Source organism: Lycorma delicatula, chromosome 1, assembly GCF_047948215.1.
Source record: "Lycorma delicatula isolate Av1 chromosome 1, ASM4794821v1, whole genome shotgun sequence".
Classification (NCBI taxonomy): domain Eukaryota; kingdom Metazoa; phylum Arthropoda; class Insecta; order Hemiptera; family Fulgoridae; genus Lycorma; species Lycorma delicatula.
Genome location: NC_134455.1, coordinates 223247068 through 223270541, shown reverse-complemented (window position 1 = coordinate 223270541; position 23474 = coordinate 223247068). Strand labels below are relative to the sequence as shown.

The following is a 23474-nucleotide window of genomic DNA, read 5'->3' as shown; positions in this document are numbered from 1 at the left end:
TAACAACAATTAAACCATGCCTGTGTCATCTACGCAACACGACAGTACTACCAACATAAACAAAAATATAACTACATTGCGGATAATAATTGACTTACCCTCGTGTATATATAAATATGAAATGAAAAAACATATTAGAAGGTCAGAATTAGTTTACAAAGATTTTAAGATTGAAAATGACTACTGTAAACTACCCCTAAAAACCAAACCTAATATTGTGACAGAACCTAATATTGTGACATTCAAGACTGTTATTGCTGATATTCTTTACTGAAAATTCTAATAAAAATGATTATAGTCAATAAAAATAACTAAAAAATCACTTGCAAATTTTTAGTATTAACAATAATAAACAACTTATCATGCATGAAAAAACTTCTTTAAGGCAGTTGATGTAAAATTTGTATGAAATCTTCAAATAACAGAATTTAAAAAGAGAACATTTAAACAAAACACCTTCAAACAAACACTATAATACAAAACTGTAATGAAATAAGGTCTGAAGTTTGTGACATTAATTGTAAATCAGCAGATAAAGATTTATGCCAATGATTCTTGAATAAGAGTTAAAACTCTTCTTCAAGCATCCATACTAAGTAGATATTAAGCCTTAGATTCAAGTCTATTAACATTTTGCATTGATTAGGTTTAAATTTTATGATTTTTAGGACTGAAGTTGATTTTTATTATTGAAGTCTCCAGAATTTTGGGATACTGCAGGTTCTGTTTAATTATAAGGTTTTGCAAGAATGTGTGAAGTGAGTAGCAATATTTGGGAGTAATCTAAATTATATGTGGATTATAATTAATCAACTGATTTATTAAAAGTATTTTTTTTCGTTAAGGTGAACCACAGTTGCAATTAGAAACAACTATGTTAAGTTGGCATACATTTCCAGAAATGGTTGTATAACTTTACTACATCAGACATTAATTTATTTTCTAAATAAAATCTCCTACTGTACATGGCCTAAATCCTAAAATCTAGTAAATGTCAAGTTGACTACCTGAACAAAATGTTGTGCTTTATTTTAATTACTGCTCTTAATCTATTATTAACATATAAACATATAATATGTAATCAAAAATTAAATTAATATAAATTTCAATTATTCTACCAAAGAATTAGAAATGAAGCAACTAAAATAATAGTTGGCAATAAAACTGATAAACTCTGGTAAGCTTAAAATTTAAATCCTCTCCCTAATCACAATGTTAAAATAAACCCCATTGCTACGCTAAACTATCAAAAAATATAGTAAGTAGTAGATAAACACACAAAAATATTTCAGACTAACAAAAATCACTTTGTAAAACAAATTCAAAATTTCTCTTATTGTGTAACTAAAACCTATTCTGGTCTAATAATGTCTGACTTAAAAGAAATAAGATTCCAAACCAGCAAGTTAAAAATTAAGACAATTTTTTATATACAATAATGCAACTGATTTCCAATGTAAAAAAAAGCTACCCACTACAAAATATAAAAAATAATTTTATAAAAATTCCTAGTCAGCAAAATTGAAAATTTTCTTCATTGGTATTTCTATACTGTTTATTGATGATGGTATTTCCATTTTTTATAAAAATAAAAAAGTAAGAGAAAATTCTTATAAGTCCACCCCTTTTGTAATATAATTAGAGTACTCTCAATATCCATTCACCCAATTTAAAAATGTAATAGATCTAATTCCACTTATAGTGAAATATAGTGAATTTCATTACTATAAGTTAAACTGTAACTGAGACATAAAGCAAAGTAGCAACACATTAAGATTGTCACACAAATTTTTTTAGCCTTGATTGTTAGTACTTTTGAATTTACAATCTCAAAAAATATCAAAATTCAGAAAGGATTTTTTTTTAATAGTAATACTCTCTGTTAACAATATATGAAACTGGGAAAGTAATTCTTTACACTAACCTGGCATAGAGGTACTTCATTTGGAAGTGTTTTTTTCAATTGCTCTGCCCAACTCATGGGGCCTTTCAATGGCATGAAATCAATCACAACTGCACCCATTTTATGTTTTTCAATGAAGGGTGGAAGAACTAACTCACCATCACCAACCAACATGTGAAACTGAATATTTAGTTTTTTACATTCTGCTGCAGCTTCTTTAAGACCTGAATGTGTTAGCAGATTAAAATTAAAAAGAAATTCATTTTTTTATTAATTTTCATTTTTCAATTAATAAAAATTATTGAAAATACATATTTTGAGATCTTAAAACTGAATAATAACAACTCAAATATATAGATATAATTCATACTATAAAAAACAGCAAAAATAAGCAAATACTGTACACAGAACAAACACAAGAAGAGAGTAATTGAATATAGTGTACAGTATTCAGATCATTCCATGCTGTAGAGTAGAAGTTTGATTCCATGGCAGTAATAATGTTCAGTAAGTCACCAGTTAAAAATTCCATTTTGCTTTAGGAAATCGCTCATCGAATTTTAGTCCTTTTACATTTTATTCTTTGATAGTATTTTCAATACTGAACTCAATATAATCAAAATAAAATGTCATTGAAAAAATTTATATTCATGGAATTTAACAATTACTATGTTTGTACTAAATAGCAAATAAATCTTGCATAATATTTTTTAAATAATTTATTATTATGAAACTATGTGGACCAAAATTAATAAAAAAAAATTAATCAGAAATCAGATTATGTATTTTTATTTTGATGCCATACCATTATGTTTAATCTATAATACGAGGGTTATTTTTTTTTCAAGGTCCGATTGGTCGCGAAATAAAAACCTGCACAAAAATCGGATGAACCTTTGCGCATAGTTGTTGCGCAGCATCTCTAGTATGGCCTTCAATCACGCCGCGTCACTTCGTTTAGTTCTGAACACGCAACTAGCATGTAAACATGTCTACAACAATAGCATCTCCCGCCAAGTGTGAAGTGCGTGCGGTAATTCGATTTCTCCAGGTTGAGGGGTGTAATGCAGCTGAAATTCATAGATGAATAAGTAATGTGTACGGTGAATTTCAATCACTGACAGCAAAGTGCGACAATAGTGCAGGAACTTTAAAGCAGGACGTACATGAATGTTATAAAATAAAATTTTTTTATTTTCACTGTGGTTTTAATTTCGTGACTGATCAGATGTTCATAATGCAGAGGATCAGGAAAGGAAACGAGTGTCAACCGATGAGCAAGTGGATGAGGCAATTCGAGAAAATTGGCGGTTCACAATTTCTGTATTGGGCGATTCATTTCCTGAAATTTCAAGATCAGCTCTCTACACCATTGTGAGTGAGAGACTTCAGTACCGCAAACTGAGTATATAGAAACATGGCTGAAAACACAGGCGGCTCCGTTCTATGACGAGGGTATTGGAAAGCTGGTATCACGCTACGACAAATGTCTAAATTGGGCGACTATGTAGAAAAATAGCGTAACTATGTAAGTACTTGTTACAAATAAAAAAAATGTTATTTTCACTGTGGTTTTAATTTCATGACCGATCGGACCTTGAAAAAAAATATAACCCTCGTATTTATAACAAAAATTACTCCTAGAATTTATGAAACAGGAATAATATACACAAACGACAATTTACCCAAGTTGCTAAGATTCAGTGTTATTCAAAATGGTAAATACCTTGAATAAAATAAAATGTATATCTTATCTTAATCATAGTTACAATAGTTTACTTATTTATTTAGTTTTGGTTCATTTATTTATAGCAGCTATTTTGTATAATTCAAAATAAATAAAATAAGTCATATTTCCTGAGTTTCTATGTAATACATAAAAACTCTATTTATTATAATTAAATGCCATACATTTTTACAACACTGTCTAATTCTACAGACACAGTTGACAACACTATCATACTTCGGCTTCACTTATAATTCAGCTTCAAATACTAATTCAATGAAAGCATTAATCTTTCAATCTTTTACTATATCTATATTGAGACTACAATAATGTGACATAATAAAGCACTACAATAAAAAACATTAATCTGATAGAATTTTTTTTAGGGAGTAATTCAGTTTTAAGATTACCACCATATCCTGAACTGAATTCATTTAAAATCTAATCCCTAGTGAAATATCATGTCAGCAAATACAGTACAAAAGAAACGCAGTTCTGCACAAGATTGACTTTTTTTGTTAATTTAATTTGGTTTAGTATTGCTAACAACAGATACAGCAGATAAAGAAACATCAATGTTCCAACTTGCAGCATCATAATGAACCTTTTACTTCTAACTTGCCCTGCTCAAATTTTTTGATTTTACACTGATCGCAACTCAGAACAACTCAACCAATCTACATCAAATTTTCACAATCAACTTCTGACACACTACTACTACACATATAAAGCATATATATGCTGGCCTCCATGGCATGAGTTGTAGCATCTCGACCTTTCATCCGAAGGTCCCGGGTTTGAATCCCGGTCAGGCATGGCATTTTCACATGCTACTTTTTGCTCATCTCATCCTCTGAAGCAATACCTAATGGTGGTCCCAGAGGTTAAAAAAACAAAAATATATATATCAATGAAATTGATCTAGTAGTTTTTGAGATTTCTGAGCACAAAATTTTATACATAGGTCCTTATAAATATGTAAGGAAATCCCAATTTAACTGAAAAATATTTTCATACTCCTCATATCTCAAAACATAAAGAAAATTCATTTTCAACCCCCCACTCAGAACATTCGAACATTCGACCGAAAGTAATACCATACTTTTCTTTGAAAAGTCAATATACTATAGAAAGAAATGTGTGAATGAAATATGACAGTATAATTTCCAACTGAAAACCAATATGAGAACATAAAAAAAAACCTTAAAAATATCTTATATATATAGCAACAAGCAACATAGCAACATAATATATATGTTGCTATGTGGGATATATAATAATCAGGTCTACTGGTAATTGGTGAACAAATGGTGGTTGTGAACAAACTTAAAAGGAATTATTCCTCTTATATAAGAGCCTGAAATGATTGTACAAAAAATTAAATGATTATACGATTTTACTCATAAAAACCAAATGACAGCTGAATTTACAATGATTTTCTTAAAAATATAATGGTACATAAAAGAACTTACAGTTTATATAATAATGGAACTAATAATTTAAATTGTTGATTAATTACAATCAAAATTATGTTAATAATGGCTAATAGTTAAATAGAATAGAAAACATTATTTATGTTGTATCAGTATTGAATAAATTATCTATGCTAACATCATTAAAGCAAAAGCATATGCTCCACAATAAACTACATTATATAAATAGAATTGTAATATTATTTTTTAGTCTATCTTGTATTTTATACAAGGCCATTTAAAGCAAACATAACCTTTTTATTTTTCATTCTGCTACATCAACATATTTCATTTTGATATTAATATATAAAAAAAAATGAAAGCAAGACTTCCAAAAACAAATTTCTGCCCTATAAAATTAATTAAACACATTCTTTGTGGTATACTGAGTACTCAATTACTTTACAGTCTTTTATATATATATATATATATATAAAATGAATGTTTGTTTGCTTGTTCCATATCAGTTCCTATGTCGTTCATCCGATTGCGATGAAACTTTGGTGAGTTGTGGGCATGCCTGTGAAGGTTCCTGAATTAGTTTGAACCCACTAAGTGGCGCTGGGTTTGAGATATTTAGTGAAATTATATTTATGGATCAATTCGGCTCATATTCAGAATGTATATTAGTTACATGATAAGAAAAATTTCTGCAAAAACTATAAACTATACCTGCTAGGTAGCACTGGTGTGAAGATATTTACGAAACAAACAAATATACAGACTTTCTTTTTCTATATATATATATATATATATATAAAAGGCAACATTTATATGTGTGTCAGCTATAAACTAAAAAATTACTGAATGATTTACAAAATCATTCAGTAATTTAGGGTTTTAATTCAGGGTTTTGCAAAATGGTTCGCGTTGTCCAGAGAAGGTTTAAAACTATTGAAATTCTCGATCTGACCAGTAGAAAGAAAGTTAGCGGTATTTTAAACCAACTATTGTGTTCAGAGAGTAGTTTAAATTAAATCAGATAGGTAGTGTTGTTTTGAAAATTGGATTTATTTTCATTCTGACTTTTATAAAGTGAAAGGTTAAAAATTTTGTGAAGTTCCATAATATTTTGTAAGTTTCTTAATGTTCAGTAGTAATTGTGATGATTTTGCAGCCATCTCTTTTAGTTAAAAAGTGGTTTGAATTAAATCCAATAGGTAGAGCTGTTGTTTTGCCAACTCGATTTATTTACATTCTGACTTTTATAAAGTGAATGGTTAGATTTTGTGAAGTTCTGTAACATCCAGTTTTTTAATGTTTTATCAAACTTTCAATTGTGTTCATTTAATCTATATATATATATATATATATATATATATATATATATATATACTCAAATCTAGTAATAACGAAGCATTGGCAGGTCTGTTAGTTAATTTAAATAAATTAATTGCAATAAGTTTTTCTTCAGATATTTTGTAAAAAATGAATTAGTAAAATCTAGATGGAACAAAAGAGCAATTCAAAAAAGATTTTTGATTTTATGTACTTTCTCAAGAAAAATACATAGTTGAAATCATTTTAATCTTTGTTTAATTTTGTCAATAAATTTTAACATGGGATAAGACAATATACAAATTTGATTTATCACTTTTTTAATTTCTTTACTTTAGTAAAACAGAATAATTAGAAAAACTATTAACTGCTTAGTGGTCTGAACCACAACTTCTATATGGTATTTTTATTTTTTTCTGAAGGTAGAATGTATTTTGGAAAAAATAAATATAAATATTATACCTTTTTTTACTGAATTAAAGCGGGCAGAGAGTCTGAAAGAGTTTCAAATCTTCTAAACTATCGTATACTGCTTCTTCTATAGAATTACACTTCAAAATCTGGCACTTAAGTGATAAAAAGTTTTCTCTCAATCAGATTTTATTTTTTATCTACGAATTATTAATCTTATCATTAAAGGGTAATAGAAGGGGTGAGAAAATGGAAAGTACACTGGGGATTATGTAATTTCTATACAGACTATGGCATTCAGGAAGGAGTAGTTCTAAAATTGTGTGAAAGTTTTTCTCATCACTTTACAGTTGTTGAGATTATCGCAGACAAACTCAACAAAATAGTTTATAAGAGATATGCTGATCATATTTTAATAGTGCAATATGAAGAAAACTTCAACAATGAGCAAGATTATAGATTTTATATAGATATTTCCAATTTCAATGAACAGGCAAAATATATGAGGTCAAACCGTGTGATAAGCTGCAAATAAAAGCAACTCTTCAACCATCTTCTAACCCCTTAATTAAAATAGTTTTCCTAAAGACCTCTTCTTTAGGAATAACTTCGTGATAAATTTCAGACTTCAGACAATCTGGGAAGTAGAATAATTAAAAATTAGTGAACACGCAAGGAATTTCCCATTTACAAAACCTAAAATTATTACAGTATGAATTACTGCTAACACTTGATATTAGAATTAGCATTAATATCTGATTTTGGTAAAAAAATAAAAAACCTGAAATAGCAGGGAAGAACCAAAATATCTAATAAATAATGTACAAAAGCACCCAATTTTTTTATTTCCAATTTGACCCCATTTTAAATGACCGCATTAACAAAAACATTTCAAATCTAAGGTTTATGTTTTTAATCAGGTAAATCTTTTTAACTTTTTTAATTGAAGTAATGATATAGTTTATACTCTTATGAATAACGAAGCACAAATTTAACACAAATGTCAAGTTTTTTATGATTAATGCATAAATTATGTCAGTATAGGATGGCTTTAATTTTGCCACTATTCACAATTCTAAAATGTCTTAGCTTAATGAATCTCAAGTCCTATATCTGTACATATAAACTGGCTTCTAATAAAAACAGCTAATTAAAAAAAAATATTAAAATGGATGGCTTAACAACATATAATTAAAAAAATAATTCAGAGGATTACTTGTTAGTAAGAATCTGTAATGTCTGATAGTAGCATCCATGAATTTTGGTTTCAGGCAAAAACATATATGAAGTGGGATTTTATTCTTCAATGCCAACTTTTGGGCATAAAGGAGGGCCCAATTATCTGAAAAAAAATAATAAACACTTATTAGTTCACAACGGGATTGAAATTATTTCATTTAAAGAGAGATAAAGGACATACAAAATATTACAACATGCAGAATGCTCACAATATCAGATATGTTTTTGGTTACATAAAATATCAATACAATGTTATGAAATTATACCAAATTTTTTAAGATATCTAACAGCAATTAAATTCTTATCAACTTCCTTTCAAAAAGGAGATAAGATTCCAGAAAAATCTTATATAGTTAAAATTTATTTCTTCTCAAGTAACATATGCAGCTCTTCATATCCACCTGGAAGTTGTTGGAAAACCATAAAAAATATGATTACAAAACACCCTAAAGGACTTTCCTAACCAGCTTAAGACAGATGCAATTAATAAAAGCACAACAACAACAGCAAAAACACAGAAGAAAGAATCAAATAGCCCGTTTAAAAGAACTGGAACCACATTTAACCACTGCAGATGAGTTTTTACATGTTGATCAATGAACATCTATATTCAACATCTAACAAGAATAAAGAATCACCCTTCGTGTCCAAGCAAAAAAGGACATTAATTATTCTAGTAAATATTTCATATAATAATACTGAATAAATATTACTTAGTTAATACACAACATAATACTAGCTTAATTTTCTCAAAAAATTTAACTACAACATTGAATGCATATACACAGTATGTTCTAACTTATACAAACTGTTTGATGGGCATGTGTCATGGAACAGGTCTAGTCAAAAGGACACCACACTTGAACAACTAAATAATTTACATCATTACATGTCTCTTGAGACTTACTTTTTTCAACTGATCAATGAAAGATTCAAATCTCTGTTTACTTCCTTGTATGAAGTAAAGGAATTATTGTGAGCGGGAAAAATTATGGTTTCCAGATTTCAACGGAAATATGCATTTTGACCGTCCCTGAATCCATTTTGATTAGCTTCGGCATGACATCTGCATGTATGTATGTACATATGTATCTCGCATAACTCATAAACGATTAGCCGTAGGATGTTGAAATTTTGGATTTAAGACTGTTGTAATGTGCACCTTCCCTTTTTATTGTAATCAACTGAAGCAAAAGTGTCTAAAAAAAGCCCAAAATCAAAAGAAATTGGATTACTGATTTTTTCTTAATTGCTGTATAAGCTCTCATGGAGAGCTTTCAAATGATATATCATAAGTGGTACGTATTTTCACTGGTTCCAGAGTTATAGCCAAATAAGAGTTTAATTAATGAAATATCTGGATCTTAGGGGAAGAATCAGATTTCATCTTTTTTTTAACTTTTTTTTTTTTGTTTAAATATATTATATATTTGATTATACTTATTTACTGCTATGTTAATCTATCTAGAATTATTACAAGGACATAATTTATAAAGTGTAACTACTACTGGAAATATTATTGAAGGATTAATTTACAATGCTGGGAGCATATCATGATACTCTAAAATTAATGATATATTTTCATCAAAAGTATCAGAATATACTGTTTCAACTTGTGATATGATAAAAGGGAGAAATTAGTTCAGGAAAAAATATGTTAAAAATTACTCTCTTGCATTATTTTACTTATACATCCTTATCTTAAACAGCAAATTTGTATTTTTTAAATAATCCAATTCAACATAAAACTTTTAAAAGGCTACTCCTAAATGCGAAGGTACACAACACTTTTGTATTGATGAATATATAATTTCAGAAACGTTTTTTATGAGTACATACTACACAATTTCTATTGGGCTTTTTTATTGTTGTGGAAGGGTTTTTTCAAGAAAGATTACCAATGTTCAAGCACAAGGCATTTTCACATAATTTTGTTTAATGAGGAATCATTATGTTTTCCAGAGTTTATTAAAAAAAAAAAAAAAAAAAAAAAAATGGAATTTCTGGGTAACTATGAATTACAGTTGCATAATGAAAATGTAATAAAAAATTAATATTTTATATTTATTTTTTTTCGTAATAAAATATAATGAAAAGCAGATACTTTTTGATTTGTTTATCTTTACACATTAAACTGTTTTGGTTATCACAATTTGTGGTTTTAGATTGCAATTGAATTTGATTTTTCCTTTTGTCCTTGAGGAAAAAGCTCCACTAACTTTGTCAGACACAGAGAAAAGAAAGCATTAGCATATATTTTCTATATTTCAACAACACAAACACACAAAACATTTTACAAGCAGAAAATTTCAGTTCACCTTTCTTTAATTTCATTAAATTTTTTTTCACAACTCTTTTCTGTTGCATACCTTTAAGCATGCAGATCATGCATACTTTGATAGATTGAACTGAATAAAAGAAAGCCTTTAATAAAGAGCATTTGATTTTTATTTATAAAAACATTTCATTTTAGCTTTATATTAAAATCTGATAATCAATTCCAATCATTTCACACAATTCATGGATCATTCAATGACATTCCTCATGTATGAGTTTCCAAATTTTCTTCACATTTTTATATTTTTTTGGACCAAAATACTATAGAGTTTCAAGTGAGACTCTACCGATATTGAAACAAGTTGTATGAAACACTAATAAAAATGTTATTAACAGTATAAAAGATTCTTTTCCATGATCTTTATCATTGTTGAGATAAAGGCTTTATCTTATCCAGTTATAATGTGCACTCCATAAATATGGACATTAGGTTATGGACATTAGTGCACATTAGATTATGGTGGAAAGTCTCAGTTGACAATTCAGTAGTTTTTTTTTTTAACCAATTGCTCTTAAGCGGATTACCTAAAGTGAAAGTTGTTTGCACTTTTTACTTTGTCCCATAAGCACCATTAGAAATATGTCTATGTTTTAGAGTATTTTGTCAGATCGTTTAATTTTTAGTTAATATTTATTTTATTATTATTCTTATTTTTATACATTATTTTGTCAATATCTGATGATTCTTATCTGATAACTGAAGTGACTGTTTCACTATCAAAATGACCATTAATTTTACATAAATTTTTTTGACCATAATCTTGTTTTCAATTTATTTCAATTACCATATAGCATACCCCTTTCTTCATAAAACTTAAGTACATATTATACACAAAATACTGCAGGAAATTAGAAATAAAAGTTTAGAATGTTATTAAAAAAAAATTATCTAACAAAAAACTGAAATTAATCAAATGAGATGTTAAGTGCACTGACATTACAGGGAGTCCTATGAATTTATTAATACATTCAATCAATGTTATTCACTTATGGGAAAATCTTTGGGAAATATTCTGCCAGATACAGATTACTCAGATAGTCTTCAACCAGTTAAAGGAGAGGAAAACAAGAAAATATTCTCTGAAATTCCATCCACAATGGAAACAGAAGCTGAAAGAATTATAACCTATTTAAGGAAAGCCTCATATGTAGAAATTATATATTACAACTACTATATCTAATCAAGGTCATCAGATATATACTGAAGATGATTTCTCATGTTACTAATCTCAGACAGTTAACGAGTATTTTTCCTGATTTATTAAAATAAAACTACTATAGTACTATCTACCAGTAGCGATTTTAATTTCAAATTAAAATTTATAATTTTCAGCAGTTATAAATTAAAAACAGATAACTCTAATTAACAACTTTAAAAAATCTTAGAAAAGCAGCTTAAAAATCCTTTGTAATATATTTCGAAGATATAACAAATTATCATCTAATCGCTATATATTTTATCAGGGCAGAGGCACATTGATATAGCAGAATTGTGTAATAATTTAGGAAAATGTCGATGTAATACCATACTGGCCTGGATATAAGACTATATTTTTTCTATAAAATGTACCTTTAATAACTGTATTCGTTTTATATGTGTAGCCTAACACATAAGGACATAAGTAAGAGGGTTTTATACCATTTTTGGATTTAAAGGGCTGGCTTGTTATGAGAGAAACATGTGCGTGTCACAGCAGAGCTCAAGGTCAAAACTAAACCAACATTTTTCTAACTTTGTCACTGATAGGTTCGTTCAGACAAGCATGAATTAATTCCATGTATTATTTATTTTTTTTTTTAATGTGCATATCAGCATACGTGAATTTTGCAACAGTGGCTTTATCAGATTTGTGACTTTTTAATTTATTATAATTATAATTATAGTCACGTGATGTTCACAATTCATTCATAACTTGGAGCATATGCACACTCGTATTTTGTTCATTACTGCACTGGTAGACTGTGGTAGTTTTAGGTTACCTATCATGGCAGAAAGTGCTGAAAGGAGAGCATCTTTGCTATTGCAGAAAAATAAAGGAAAGAGGAGAAGTTATGATGCGAATTTCAAATTATGTGTTTTATGTGAGGTAAAATGTACTAACATACAACCTTCAAAAAAGTTTGATGTTTCTGAATGCAATATTCAATGTTGGTGGAAAGAAGAAGAAAAGCTTTAAAATGCCAGTGTTACATGAAAAGCATTCAAAGGACCCAAAAATGGGAAATTTAATGCAATTGAAAAGCATATTTTTTATATATGCAGGAGAAATGAAACGAAGGTTTGCCAATAAGTCGCGAAGTGATTCGAATGAAAGCGTTAGTGGTGGCCCGAGAATTAAGTATTCCAGTAGCTCAATTTAAGGCAAGCTTGGGTTGATGCAAATGAATGATGCGTCGTACTGGACTGTGCTTGTGATGCCGTACAACTCTTGCTCAGCATCTACCAGCAGATTACACAGATAAGTTGATCGCATATCATCATTATATAATTAAGCTGAGGAAAGAACATAATTAACCTCTTGGCCAGATGGCAAATGCTGACCAAACCCCAGTTTTTTTTGTTTTTTTTGATATGCCATCAAATGTTACTGTAGACAAGAAGGGTGTGAAAACAGTATTAGTTAGACATACGGGCAATGAAAAGTCATGCATTATACTCATGTTAGCAGTTACCGCAGATCACCTTATGTCATATTAAAGAGAAAGATACTGCCAAAGGTACAGTTGTCAGCTGAAGTTGTTTTCAGAGCATAGGAGAAGGGATGGATGACCGAACAACTGATGACAGATTGGTTGAAAGTGGTTTGGGGATGTTGCCCAGGTGCGGTAGAGGGGCATGCTAGTTCTAGGTTCATTTTGTGGGCACACAACAGAGAAGATAAAGTAGCAGGTTGCTGACATGAACACTGATCTTGTTTTGATTGCTGGGGGAGTGACTTCCCAATATCAGATCCTTGATGTTGTCAATAATAAGCCTTTTAAGAATCATTTTTCGAAGGAATACAATGCCTGGTTGCTTAACAGGGACCATGCATTGACTCCAGCAGGCAAGTTGAAAACAACCAAGCCTACAGCTATTGGCCAAATGGATAACCACAGCTTGGAGTATAATCAAATGTGAAACGTCAAAGGGTTTAAGAACTGTTGTGTTTCTAATAAGTGTTGTGAAGATAATGAACTGTGGAAAGATTCTAGTTCCAGTAGTGAAGATGAACTCAGAGAGGAGGAGTGTTGATTTTCAATTTTACTTTAATGTATGTTTATTATTTATTTATAGATAAAATTTCAATGTGTTTTGATTAAATATATGTAAAAGCAATCTTAAGTATGAACATTTAATTTTTTTTAGTAAACAATCCTCAAAAAGTAAGTGTCATCTTGTATGTGAGGCCATCTTATATCCTGGCCAATATGGTACTTTGAATTTGGCAAAAACACTTGATACAGTATCATATCAAATGCTATTGGTAAGAATGTGATGACATGATCATGAAAGTCTGAGCTACATCAAAATTCAATTATCTACATTTGAATTATAATTTGTAAAAACTGGGGGGTTAGGGAAAATATCAGCAATCCTCTAATGATATTATATGGGAAAACAATATCTCTTGCAGAAAACAGTCTTCTTAGTTTTTTTATGACAAAACTAAAACAAGTAAAATGTTCATAATGTGCCTGAACTCTGGTAGAAAGGTGACTTGATTTTAACAAATTAACACTAATTAAAAAAATTACACTTACACACACACACACACAAATTATATCTTTATTTTATTTACATTTTTAAATTAATTTAAATTCAATTAAAAAAAAATTAAACATATAAAATTAAGTATTTTGGAAATTTAACTAAGAACAAATTGCAGTGAAAGGAATGGCTGTAATTACTGTGGGTTATTACTAAGAGGGATAAATCCAGTTACTTAAGGATTAATACTGATTAGAAGTTAAAAAAAGAAAATCATAGTACTTATTTGGTTAAAGGACTGCACTCATTGTTGCAAAATTTTTTAACTTATTCTATAAGCTTCATGTCATGAGATGCTATATTTTTAATTTGTTTAAAATCAATGTTGATAATTTGTATTCCAGCAGCAATTTACATTGCCTGACTGACATACATCACTATTTACCAATATCAAAAATTATTTTTAAGTGTCTTTTTGCGTAAGAATAAATGAAACTTTAATTTTATAAATAAGAAATTCAAAAACTCTTGCACAGTTCTGCCCAATATGACCAACATTTTGTTTCTGACCCCCTCACTATTTTACAGTCACAAACACTGACTTTCAGAGTACAATGCAATACATATGTTTGATTAACAAAAAAAACATTACATAAAGCATCAAGTTTAAACTTACTCACCACTGTGATTCATTGCATAAATGCATATGAAAAATATACATGTTGTGACACGTAAGCTCAATTTGAGGTTATATTGACCTCAAATCAAGGCATATTAAGCTCAATTTAAGGTTTCGACCTTAAATTGAGCTTAACTCAAAGATGAATCGACCAACCTTCATCAAATTTTCACATGCACAACTTCAGATAGACTATTACGGCAAATCTAAATCTCAATGAAATCTATCAAGTAATTCTAGAAATATTCAAGCCACAAATTTTATACATAGACCTATTTATATATACATATGGAAATTACATATCAAGTGAACGTATTTTCATACTTCACCCCAGTTAGTTTCAATTTCACCCTCAATCCCACTCTGCAACCAGAAGTAATACCATACTTTTCTTTGAAAAGTTGGAAAAAATGTTGTTAATATTTAAAAAGAATCTTACTACTAGCAATCAACTTTTTTTCATATATTCCTATAAGCAAGAGCTGAAGCATTTTAAGGAAAGTAATTTCCAGCAACATGCTATGAAGAACAGAAAATGTACACAAAAACTGATTATTTCTATATTAGTTAACAATTCTTTGTTAACCATAATATTTGTTGCTTATTTTGATTTATTCTTTAAGTTAAGTAGTTTTATCTTTGTTACTCTTTATATTTTAGTTTTTCTGTTACTTTTGTATTTGTGGAAGTACAAGAAAAAAATTAATATGGATAAAACCATTGTACTATATCTTTCAAACAGCTATAACATTGCTAATTCCAAGACTAGTATTGCCATTTATGACAAAGATAATAATTCTGCCACCTGTGGGTAAAATATTCAACAAAATTTAATATTAAATTCTCATTGGGAAATCAATTAAATTTTGTTGGCAAAGACCAAACTGTTGGCAACTTGCTCTGAAGCATCATAACGAAAATGCTCAGTTTGTCATTATAATATATTTAGGCTTTCATAAATTCTCACCTGAAATTATCTTGAGGTTTTCATGAGTTATGAATTTTTATAAAACAAAAATTTACTATCAGATCGTTGTTTGTTTCTATAAATATGTTTCATATAGACTGAATGTACAGGGTGATTCAAAGAAACAGGAAATTTAAAAAATTAAATAACGTTAAAAAAAATTTTTTTTAGAAAATGAATTTTATTTCATATAATTGTACAAATGTTGCCATTTTAGGATACATACATTTTAGTTTATTTTTTAAAGATGACATCTTGCAGGTGACCTCCTCTTCTACGTAAACACTCACGAAGTCTCTTCGTTAAATTGTTCATGGTTTGACGTAACATCTCAACTGGAATTTCCGCAATTGCTTCTCGGATCTTTGCCTTCAGTTCTTCCATTGTAGCAGGTCTACTGTGGAACACTTTGCTTTTAAGGTGACCCCACAAAAAGTAATCGCAAGATGAGAGATCAAGCGATCTGGGAAGCCATCTAATGTCACCATTTTGTGAAATGACACGTTGTCCAAACAATCGGCGTACAGCTGCCATCGATATTTGTGCAGTATGTGACGTTGCTCCGTCTTCTTGGAACCAGGCTGTGTTAAGAATTGGTGGAAATCTCTTTTGTTGTTCCACAACAAAGGTTTCAAGCATGGCTATGCAACGAGCCGACGTCACTGTAATCGTAAGACCGTTGTCATCCTCAAAAAAATAAGGGCCGAAAACACTGTAAGATGACATAGCACACCACACGGAAACTTTCTGGCTGTGCAACGGATACTGGTGTTGTTGCGTAGGATTTTCTTGTGCCCAGTATCTGAAATTTTGCTTGTTAACAAATCCACTGTGGAAATGCGCTTCGTCTGACATCCACAGTTCGTGAACAAACTCTTTGTTATCATTTATCTTCTGAAGCATTACATTCCAGAATTGTGCTCGCACAACTGCATCGTTCGGTTTCAGTTCCTGGACGATCTGTAACTTGTATGGATGGTATTGCAAGTCCTTCACTAACATTCTTCGAACACTTGAACTATGCGATTGTAAAGATGCTGAGAGACGACGGACTGACCAATGTGGACTTCGTGTGACAGCATCTTGTAAAGCTTGAACATTCTGTGGTGTACGGACGGTTCGCTCACGGCCTGGAGGTTTCTTTTTCATTGCCGAACCAGTTTCCTCAAAATTAGATATCCATGTTTTAATTGCATGTGCTGATGGAACATGGTCGTGCCATCCCAGATTAAAATGACAGTGAAATTCTCTACGCGCTCCCTACACACTGTCATTGTTTTTGTAAAACACTTTGATAGCAAATGCACGTTGCGCACCACTCCAAGGATCCATGACAACTAAATGGCAGGTTAGGTTAGAGAGGCTGGCGCCACTTATCAAGCGGTACCAATCGCCCACGGCTACCAACACAACTTTCAAAATTTCCCGTTTCTTTGAATCACTCTGTACATTAATAAGGCCAACTTCTCTATAATTAGAAATGTGCAATCTGTGCTTCAGACAGTAATTTATTTCTCCCAAAAAAGTCTACCTCTCAAAACTAGAGAACTAAATCACTTTTCTATAACGGAGAAATACTTTGGCCTACAGAAAAGACCATATTTTGTTTTGAATGTCAGTTATAATAAATTACTGACTTTTTAAAAAGATCTTCCAATCAATTTTTTTAAACTGTATTAATATTCTAACCATTTTTTTTAATGCTTTTTTATAAAAGTTTTCTCAAGTTTTATTCTTGAAGATTAAGGCAATTTCTTTTTTTATTTTTGTAGTAGACCATCTACCCATTCATGATTTATGTAACATATAGATCTAAACAAAATATATTTTTATTTATTCATTAAGCGCTACCTACATGTCATTAACAGTCACATCCCATTGTTTCCATTACATATTTTGGTGTTTAATCATTTCATTATGCAATTAACATTATTACAAAAAAAAATTATAATAATAAGAAAGCATATTTTTCTTTTTTTATTAATTAAGTAATAATAGATGAAGTCTTTAATATAAAAATTACTCAACATTAATGGTGAAAAGTAATAAAAGGAAAGAGAAATTCAGATTTAAACTTTGTATTGTAGTCTAGAAAATAACAACAGTTTTATGGTAAAAATGATTAAAATTGCAAATACCTTGAATACGCTGATCACGAAATGTCCAATACACAATTCCTTTGGCCCATTCTGGGACTTCCTTAGATTTGGATAAAATACGTACTCTTGATTTTTCAAACTTAAAATCCATAACTGACTCTGCTGTCTATAAACAACACTTATTTATTACATACATAAAAAGAGATCAGAAAAAAGAATTAGAAATAGAATAACCCAAACACATGGAACTAGCCATGATTCAAATTTCAATTACATTTTTAATAATGTCATTAGGTACACAAATTCCTAAGGTTGATTTATGCTACAAAACAGCTAAATATGTGATTAGCCCCAATGCGTTACTCTGCTGGTTCATAAATATGAATGAAATTCACAGAAACATATTAATCTTTGACATATTTCAATCATAAAGTGTAATTTGAATGAAATAACATGTCACTCAACACATGCATAACATAAATATTTATGAATGCATACATATACTTATTTCTTTCGTGTTGGTACAAATCATTCTAATGTTTCTTGGGTGTTTATTTCTCTCTCTCTCTCCCCCTCCCTCTTTCTCTATATAACTGACTTAATGAATTTCTGCACTGTCTTATTTATAGTTTTTAAATTTTGTTTTGCCTAAAAACCATTATTTAACAAATTTAACACAAAATTATTCTTTCATAATTCTGATAGCATCTTAGTTAAAACAGATGCTTTTAAAATAAATAATAATTTATTTTTGTTTCTAAATATTGTACAATATTGTTAATTTTTATTAAATCTTTTACATATAAATGTACTACCAAAAAGTTATAATTATACTAGTTCCATTATATCTTAATTGTGTTAAGAATTAGAATAAGAATTTAAAATCTTGTTAAGGTGATGGTAGTTAAAAGTGTTAGTTTTCTAACTGACCATTAGGGTGTTCTGCCTCTACAGTTGCTTCGTTCAATTGGCTTTCTCCACTCATTACAGCAACATGTCATGTCAATTTAATCATACATAGCAATTCTTTAACATGTTCAATTATTACAATAGTGTTGACTTTTATATTCAAATCAAATTCAATCTCATCTATAAGTGTACATTTGTAATTTATCTAAGTGCTTTCAATGGCTATCATCAGCCAATATAATTTATTTGTTCAAATTAATAAACATGGTTACAGTTTGCTTACAATTCAACAATTATTTGCTACATCAAACACCATTACCAATTGCAATCTTGAATTATTCAAGGAAGGTTGTAAACTAAATGGAAAAAACTCTATAAAAACCTTTATATAAAATTATGTAACTTCAAATAAACTTCAAGACAAGCATAAAAATTCATGGAAGTCTTATCTTATTCCTAGATCTTCTTTCCTGTTAACCTTCAGAATAAGATTTTAGTACTGAAATTTGTTTTCAAAAAACTTAAGGAAATTAAATAAAACTTTCATATATTGCCTGCTTTTTAACATTACTTTACCCATGTGAAAAGCATACAAAATTTGTAAAATGTTCCATATAACTACCCAATAACTCTCATTATACTTGCAAAGTATGAGCGCTTTATAATTAAATGTATTATTAAGTGCTATCATGTTTATATAGAACATTTTAACACCTCAATCAAAATTATAATCTTTATTCACGATTTTTAAAATTTTTGTTTCAAGTCTTAACAATAATAAATGTTTTATATGTTTACATTATTTGTTAAATGTTTTTATTATGATTATATCAGGTGGGGCATAAAGACCTCCCATATTTGGAAGGGTCACTGTGCGAGCTGTAGTGGGAGTAGAAAGGTGGGGTAAGTCTCATGTGGTTTTGGTTTGCTTCTACCATTTTCAGTACCAATCATGAGTTAGACCAGTGAATATTAGGATTTTTTGTTGAAATGTATTATGAGAACAACTGGTTTGTGTTAACGATGCAGAGAGCATTCCGTACACACTTCATGCTAGGTCATAATGCATCTGTATCAGATTGAAAAAACAATTATTCTATGGGTTTCTAACCTTTGGGCAACTGAATCAAGACTGAAAATAAAATCACCTGGCAGACCTAAAATCATTAGAATGCCAGCAAATGTGGAAACAGTAAGAACGACCATTCAGATATCACCAAAGAAGCATTCTGCTCATAAGCATGCCACGGCACTGGGGGTATCAAGTTGGAGTTTGAGGAGGATTCTGAATATTGATTTAAATCTGCATCCTTACAAGATTATGCTGGCTAAAGACATGGGGTGAGAGATCATACTAACCATGATCTCCATTGTAACCTACGAGAGTGACGCCCAGTGGTAGAGGAGTGAGAAATACGTCATTATACACTATATTCCAAAGGGCCGGCTCAAGGATTGACCCTCGTAGAACTCCTCTATCTATGCACTATTCGACTGCTCTGTCCTTCACTTCGCAGATCAATTTGGGTGCTCACTGAGATAGGAGAGAATTATCCTTCTCAGATATGGGAGCGCAGTTCTAATGGTGTCATGATGGGTCACACAGTTAAATTCATTGCGGATGTCAAGCACCACAAGCACGCAGATCTTCCTCATTACAATGATTCTCCTTGCCATACCAACAACTTCCAATACCGCATCCAAAGCAGATCTTCCTCTGCAAAAACAGAATTGTTTATCTGAAAGTCCTCCTGCGTCCATAACTTTGATTAGCCTCTGCAGTAGCATGCGCTCAGGTATCTTTGGCATGGTGTCAATCATTGCCAGTGGTCTATAAGAGGATGGAAGCAGCAGGCCCCTCCCTGGCTTGGGAAGCTAGAACAGGCGCTGCCGTCTCCACCTCTGAGGGAACACCCCCTCATCTAAACAGTTATTGTATACCTTCAAAAAGGCATCAGGGTTCTCCCCAACAGCCACCTTAACTGCCAAATTTGGCAAAAGGTCTGGTCTGGCACCTTATGCAGAGGCATCCATTTCACTGCTGCTGTAATCTACTCTCTGGTGAAAAGTGGAGGGGAATTCACATCATCCTCAACTTCCGCAATGACCCCATCTCCATGAGAGAACAGTTCCTTGATTATGTTCTGAACCTCTGTGGTGTCCAATGGATAAGGGGACTCTAGATCTTAGTGCCCTTTTAACAATTTTAAATGGATTCTGCCATGGGTCTGTATCAATTTCTGAAATGAATTGCTTTCAAGATGCCCTTTTAGAGTCTCTAATAAGCTTACTGATATCACTCCTGCACCTCCTATATTGAGCCATGTATAACTGTCCTAGTGAGTAGAGATGCATATGCTATGTGAGCCTCCTAGCCCCAAGGCACTCCCTGCGTTTCCGGGTGATGTCTTCCTCCACCAATATACTGGGGAATGATTCCTCAAACAATACCTATGAGGAAGAAGAGGAGCACATGCTGTTTCCAAGCAGTCGACCAGACATGCAGCCCCATCTTCTGCAGTAACTCATGTACCACACTGAGATCCAGTGTCTCTGCAAATTCTTTCGGGTCCTTACCCCTCATACTCCAGCCACGAGGAACCAGCCTCCCAGCCTCTGGAGAATCGTCTTATGTAACAGTCAAGAGGATGACCTGGTGATCACTTGTTAGGCAGTCTTCACTCACCCACCTGTCCTGAATCCATCCCTTCAAAGCCGGCATAGTAAGATCAATAATGGACCAAGTGGTTCCCCTCCTGAATGTTAGTATGCCTTCAAAGTTGAAGCATTCTAAATCCAGTAATCTGATAGCCTCAGTCAGCAATATGACCCTCACATTGGTCTTGGGTGACCTCCACATAGCCAACCAGGCATTAAAATCCCCAGCCAATGAGCTTGGGGTCTCTAGTAAGCGAGGCCAAGACCTCCCTGTATCGTTCCACAGACATGTTAGGCTAAAGACAACAGCTGTAATAATAAATGCCTCCAATCCTCGCGCCCTGATGAAACCACGCTCTCTCAGAACATCCTGTACAGGTAGGTGCGCAATCGGCCAAATGACCACACCCCAATCCTCAGAGATAACCCACTCCACCTGTGAGCGAGGAATGTAGGGCTCAGAGATAAGCTCAATATCAATATCAATGCTCATCTCCGAGACATATTGTGTCAGCAGATCAAAGTCGCACAGTTCATATTTAACTGAACCATTTCCATCAACAGGTTGAGGTGGAGCATGTGGCACTGTCAGTTTGGTGCCCCTCTGCATTGCATGTAAGACATTTCAGTTTTGCTACATTCTACAGCATGATGTCTGTTGCTCCTGCAATTGTAGCATACATCCTTCCTGTCTTCGCCCCGGCAGTTCCTTGCCAAATGTCCTGTTTCTAAACATCAGTAGCTCTCCCTTCACATTCAATAATCTTTCGGACCAAGGTAGCAGTATCCTGCCCGTATGTCACCGCTTGTAGCGGTCCCAGAACGGCCTTTACTGTTCTCTCTGATTTTTGTAAAAACCTCCACTAATGCCTGCGCAAGATCTCTGTCATCATCTTAGTCCATCTAAACCACATGAAACATGTCGGAGACCCGGGCCTTCCCACCTCCAACTTCCCCTATCAGTCTCATCTCCAGAGAAGCCGATACGACATTCCCAACTTTTACTTCGGATTTATCTAACAGCCAGGCCACCTGTGGGTACCTAGCAATGCGTGCATATCAACAACTGCAACCTTATTGAGCATCCCCTCAATTTTTGCCAGGATCCCAACTTGGGTAATTCTGAAGGCTTTCTTCGGTCAGCCTTTTTTGATAGTCAACCATCTGAGACGCCAGCACCCCGCTATCCAGAGCATCCTCAATGGGACAGCCTGTAGCAACCCATGTGTGCATCCCTCAGTTTCCTCTGACCGCTGCAGTCAGTTTCTTACCAATGGTAAAAGAAGTACCACTAACCATCCTCCTCAGATCTTTCACCACTATGCTAAGTTCCATTTCTAGCCTCTTCTTTACGTTCTTATCAATATTCTTTCTCAGGTCTTTCACCAACTGTTCAAATCTGCTGACAAGAACATCTAATCCAAGGGGCACTTCCTCCTCCGTAGAGGACTACCATGCTTTCGGCCTTTTTGTCCCCTTCCTACCACCATAGCAGGCCTAGGGGGAGGCCTTCCAGCTCCCCCTACCATTCATTTCATTTCATTATTTAATGAAAAAAATTTCATTAAATAACATTTCTATTGAATTTTTGAAATCAACATACCTAAATTAGGGTCAGAAAATAATGTCAGTAAGTTGACATCCTTCTTTCTGGACGCAAATTCAGAGCCTCTCCTCAAAGCTCTGCATGGATTTCTCCAACATTTCATTCAACACAGCTTCAATTTATTAACGAATGGAAATTTTCAGGTCTTTGATTGTGTGTGGTTTCTTCACATGGACTCTTGATTTTAGATAGCCTCACAAAAAGAAGTCACAAATCAATGGATTGGGAGAACACAGGGACTAAGAAACACTGCCAAATCATGAAATGACATATTCAGGAAACATTTGTCTAACCACTTCAATCAATGCTGTGGCACCATCCTGTTGAAACCACATTTCTCTCATTTTCACCCGAGGCCTATCCAGTTCTGAATGCAGGAAGTTGTTTAACATGTCAATGTAGCATGTTGATGTTACTGTAACTGCAGTTTCCCCTCTTCAAAAAAGTGAGGACGAACAATCTCTATCTTGGAGACACCACTTACTTTTTAGCTGTGGAG

At 31.9% G+C, this 23474-nt stretch overlaps 1 protein-coding gene across 6 annotated transcripts in view; it reads right to left on the bottom strand.

Annotated features, from left to right (window-relative positions):
• Nucleotides 1-23474, bottom strand: part of LOC142329069 (deoxyribodipyrimidine photo-lyase-like) — a 73928-nt gene that overhangs the window by 37467 nt on the left and 12987 nt on the right. For all 6 annotated transcript variants that reach the window (XM_075373403.1, XM_075373363.1, XM_075373373.1 and 3 more), the window contains exons 3-5: nucleotides 17842-17968; nucleotides 8007-8132; nucleotides 1925-2127 (exon numbers count right to left, since the gene is read on the bottom strand). In XM_075373403.1, coding sequence (XP_075229518.1) covers nucleotides 1925-2127; nucleotides 8007-8132; nucleotides 17842-17968 — 456 coding nt within the window. The remainder of the gene's footprint in view (nucleotides 1-1924; nucleotides 2128-8006; nucleotides 8133-17841; nucleotides 17969-23474) is intronic.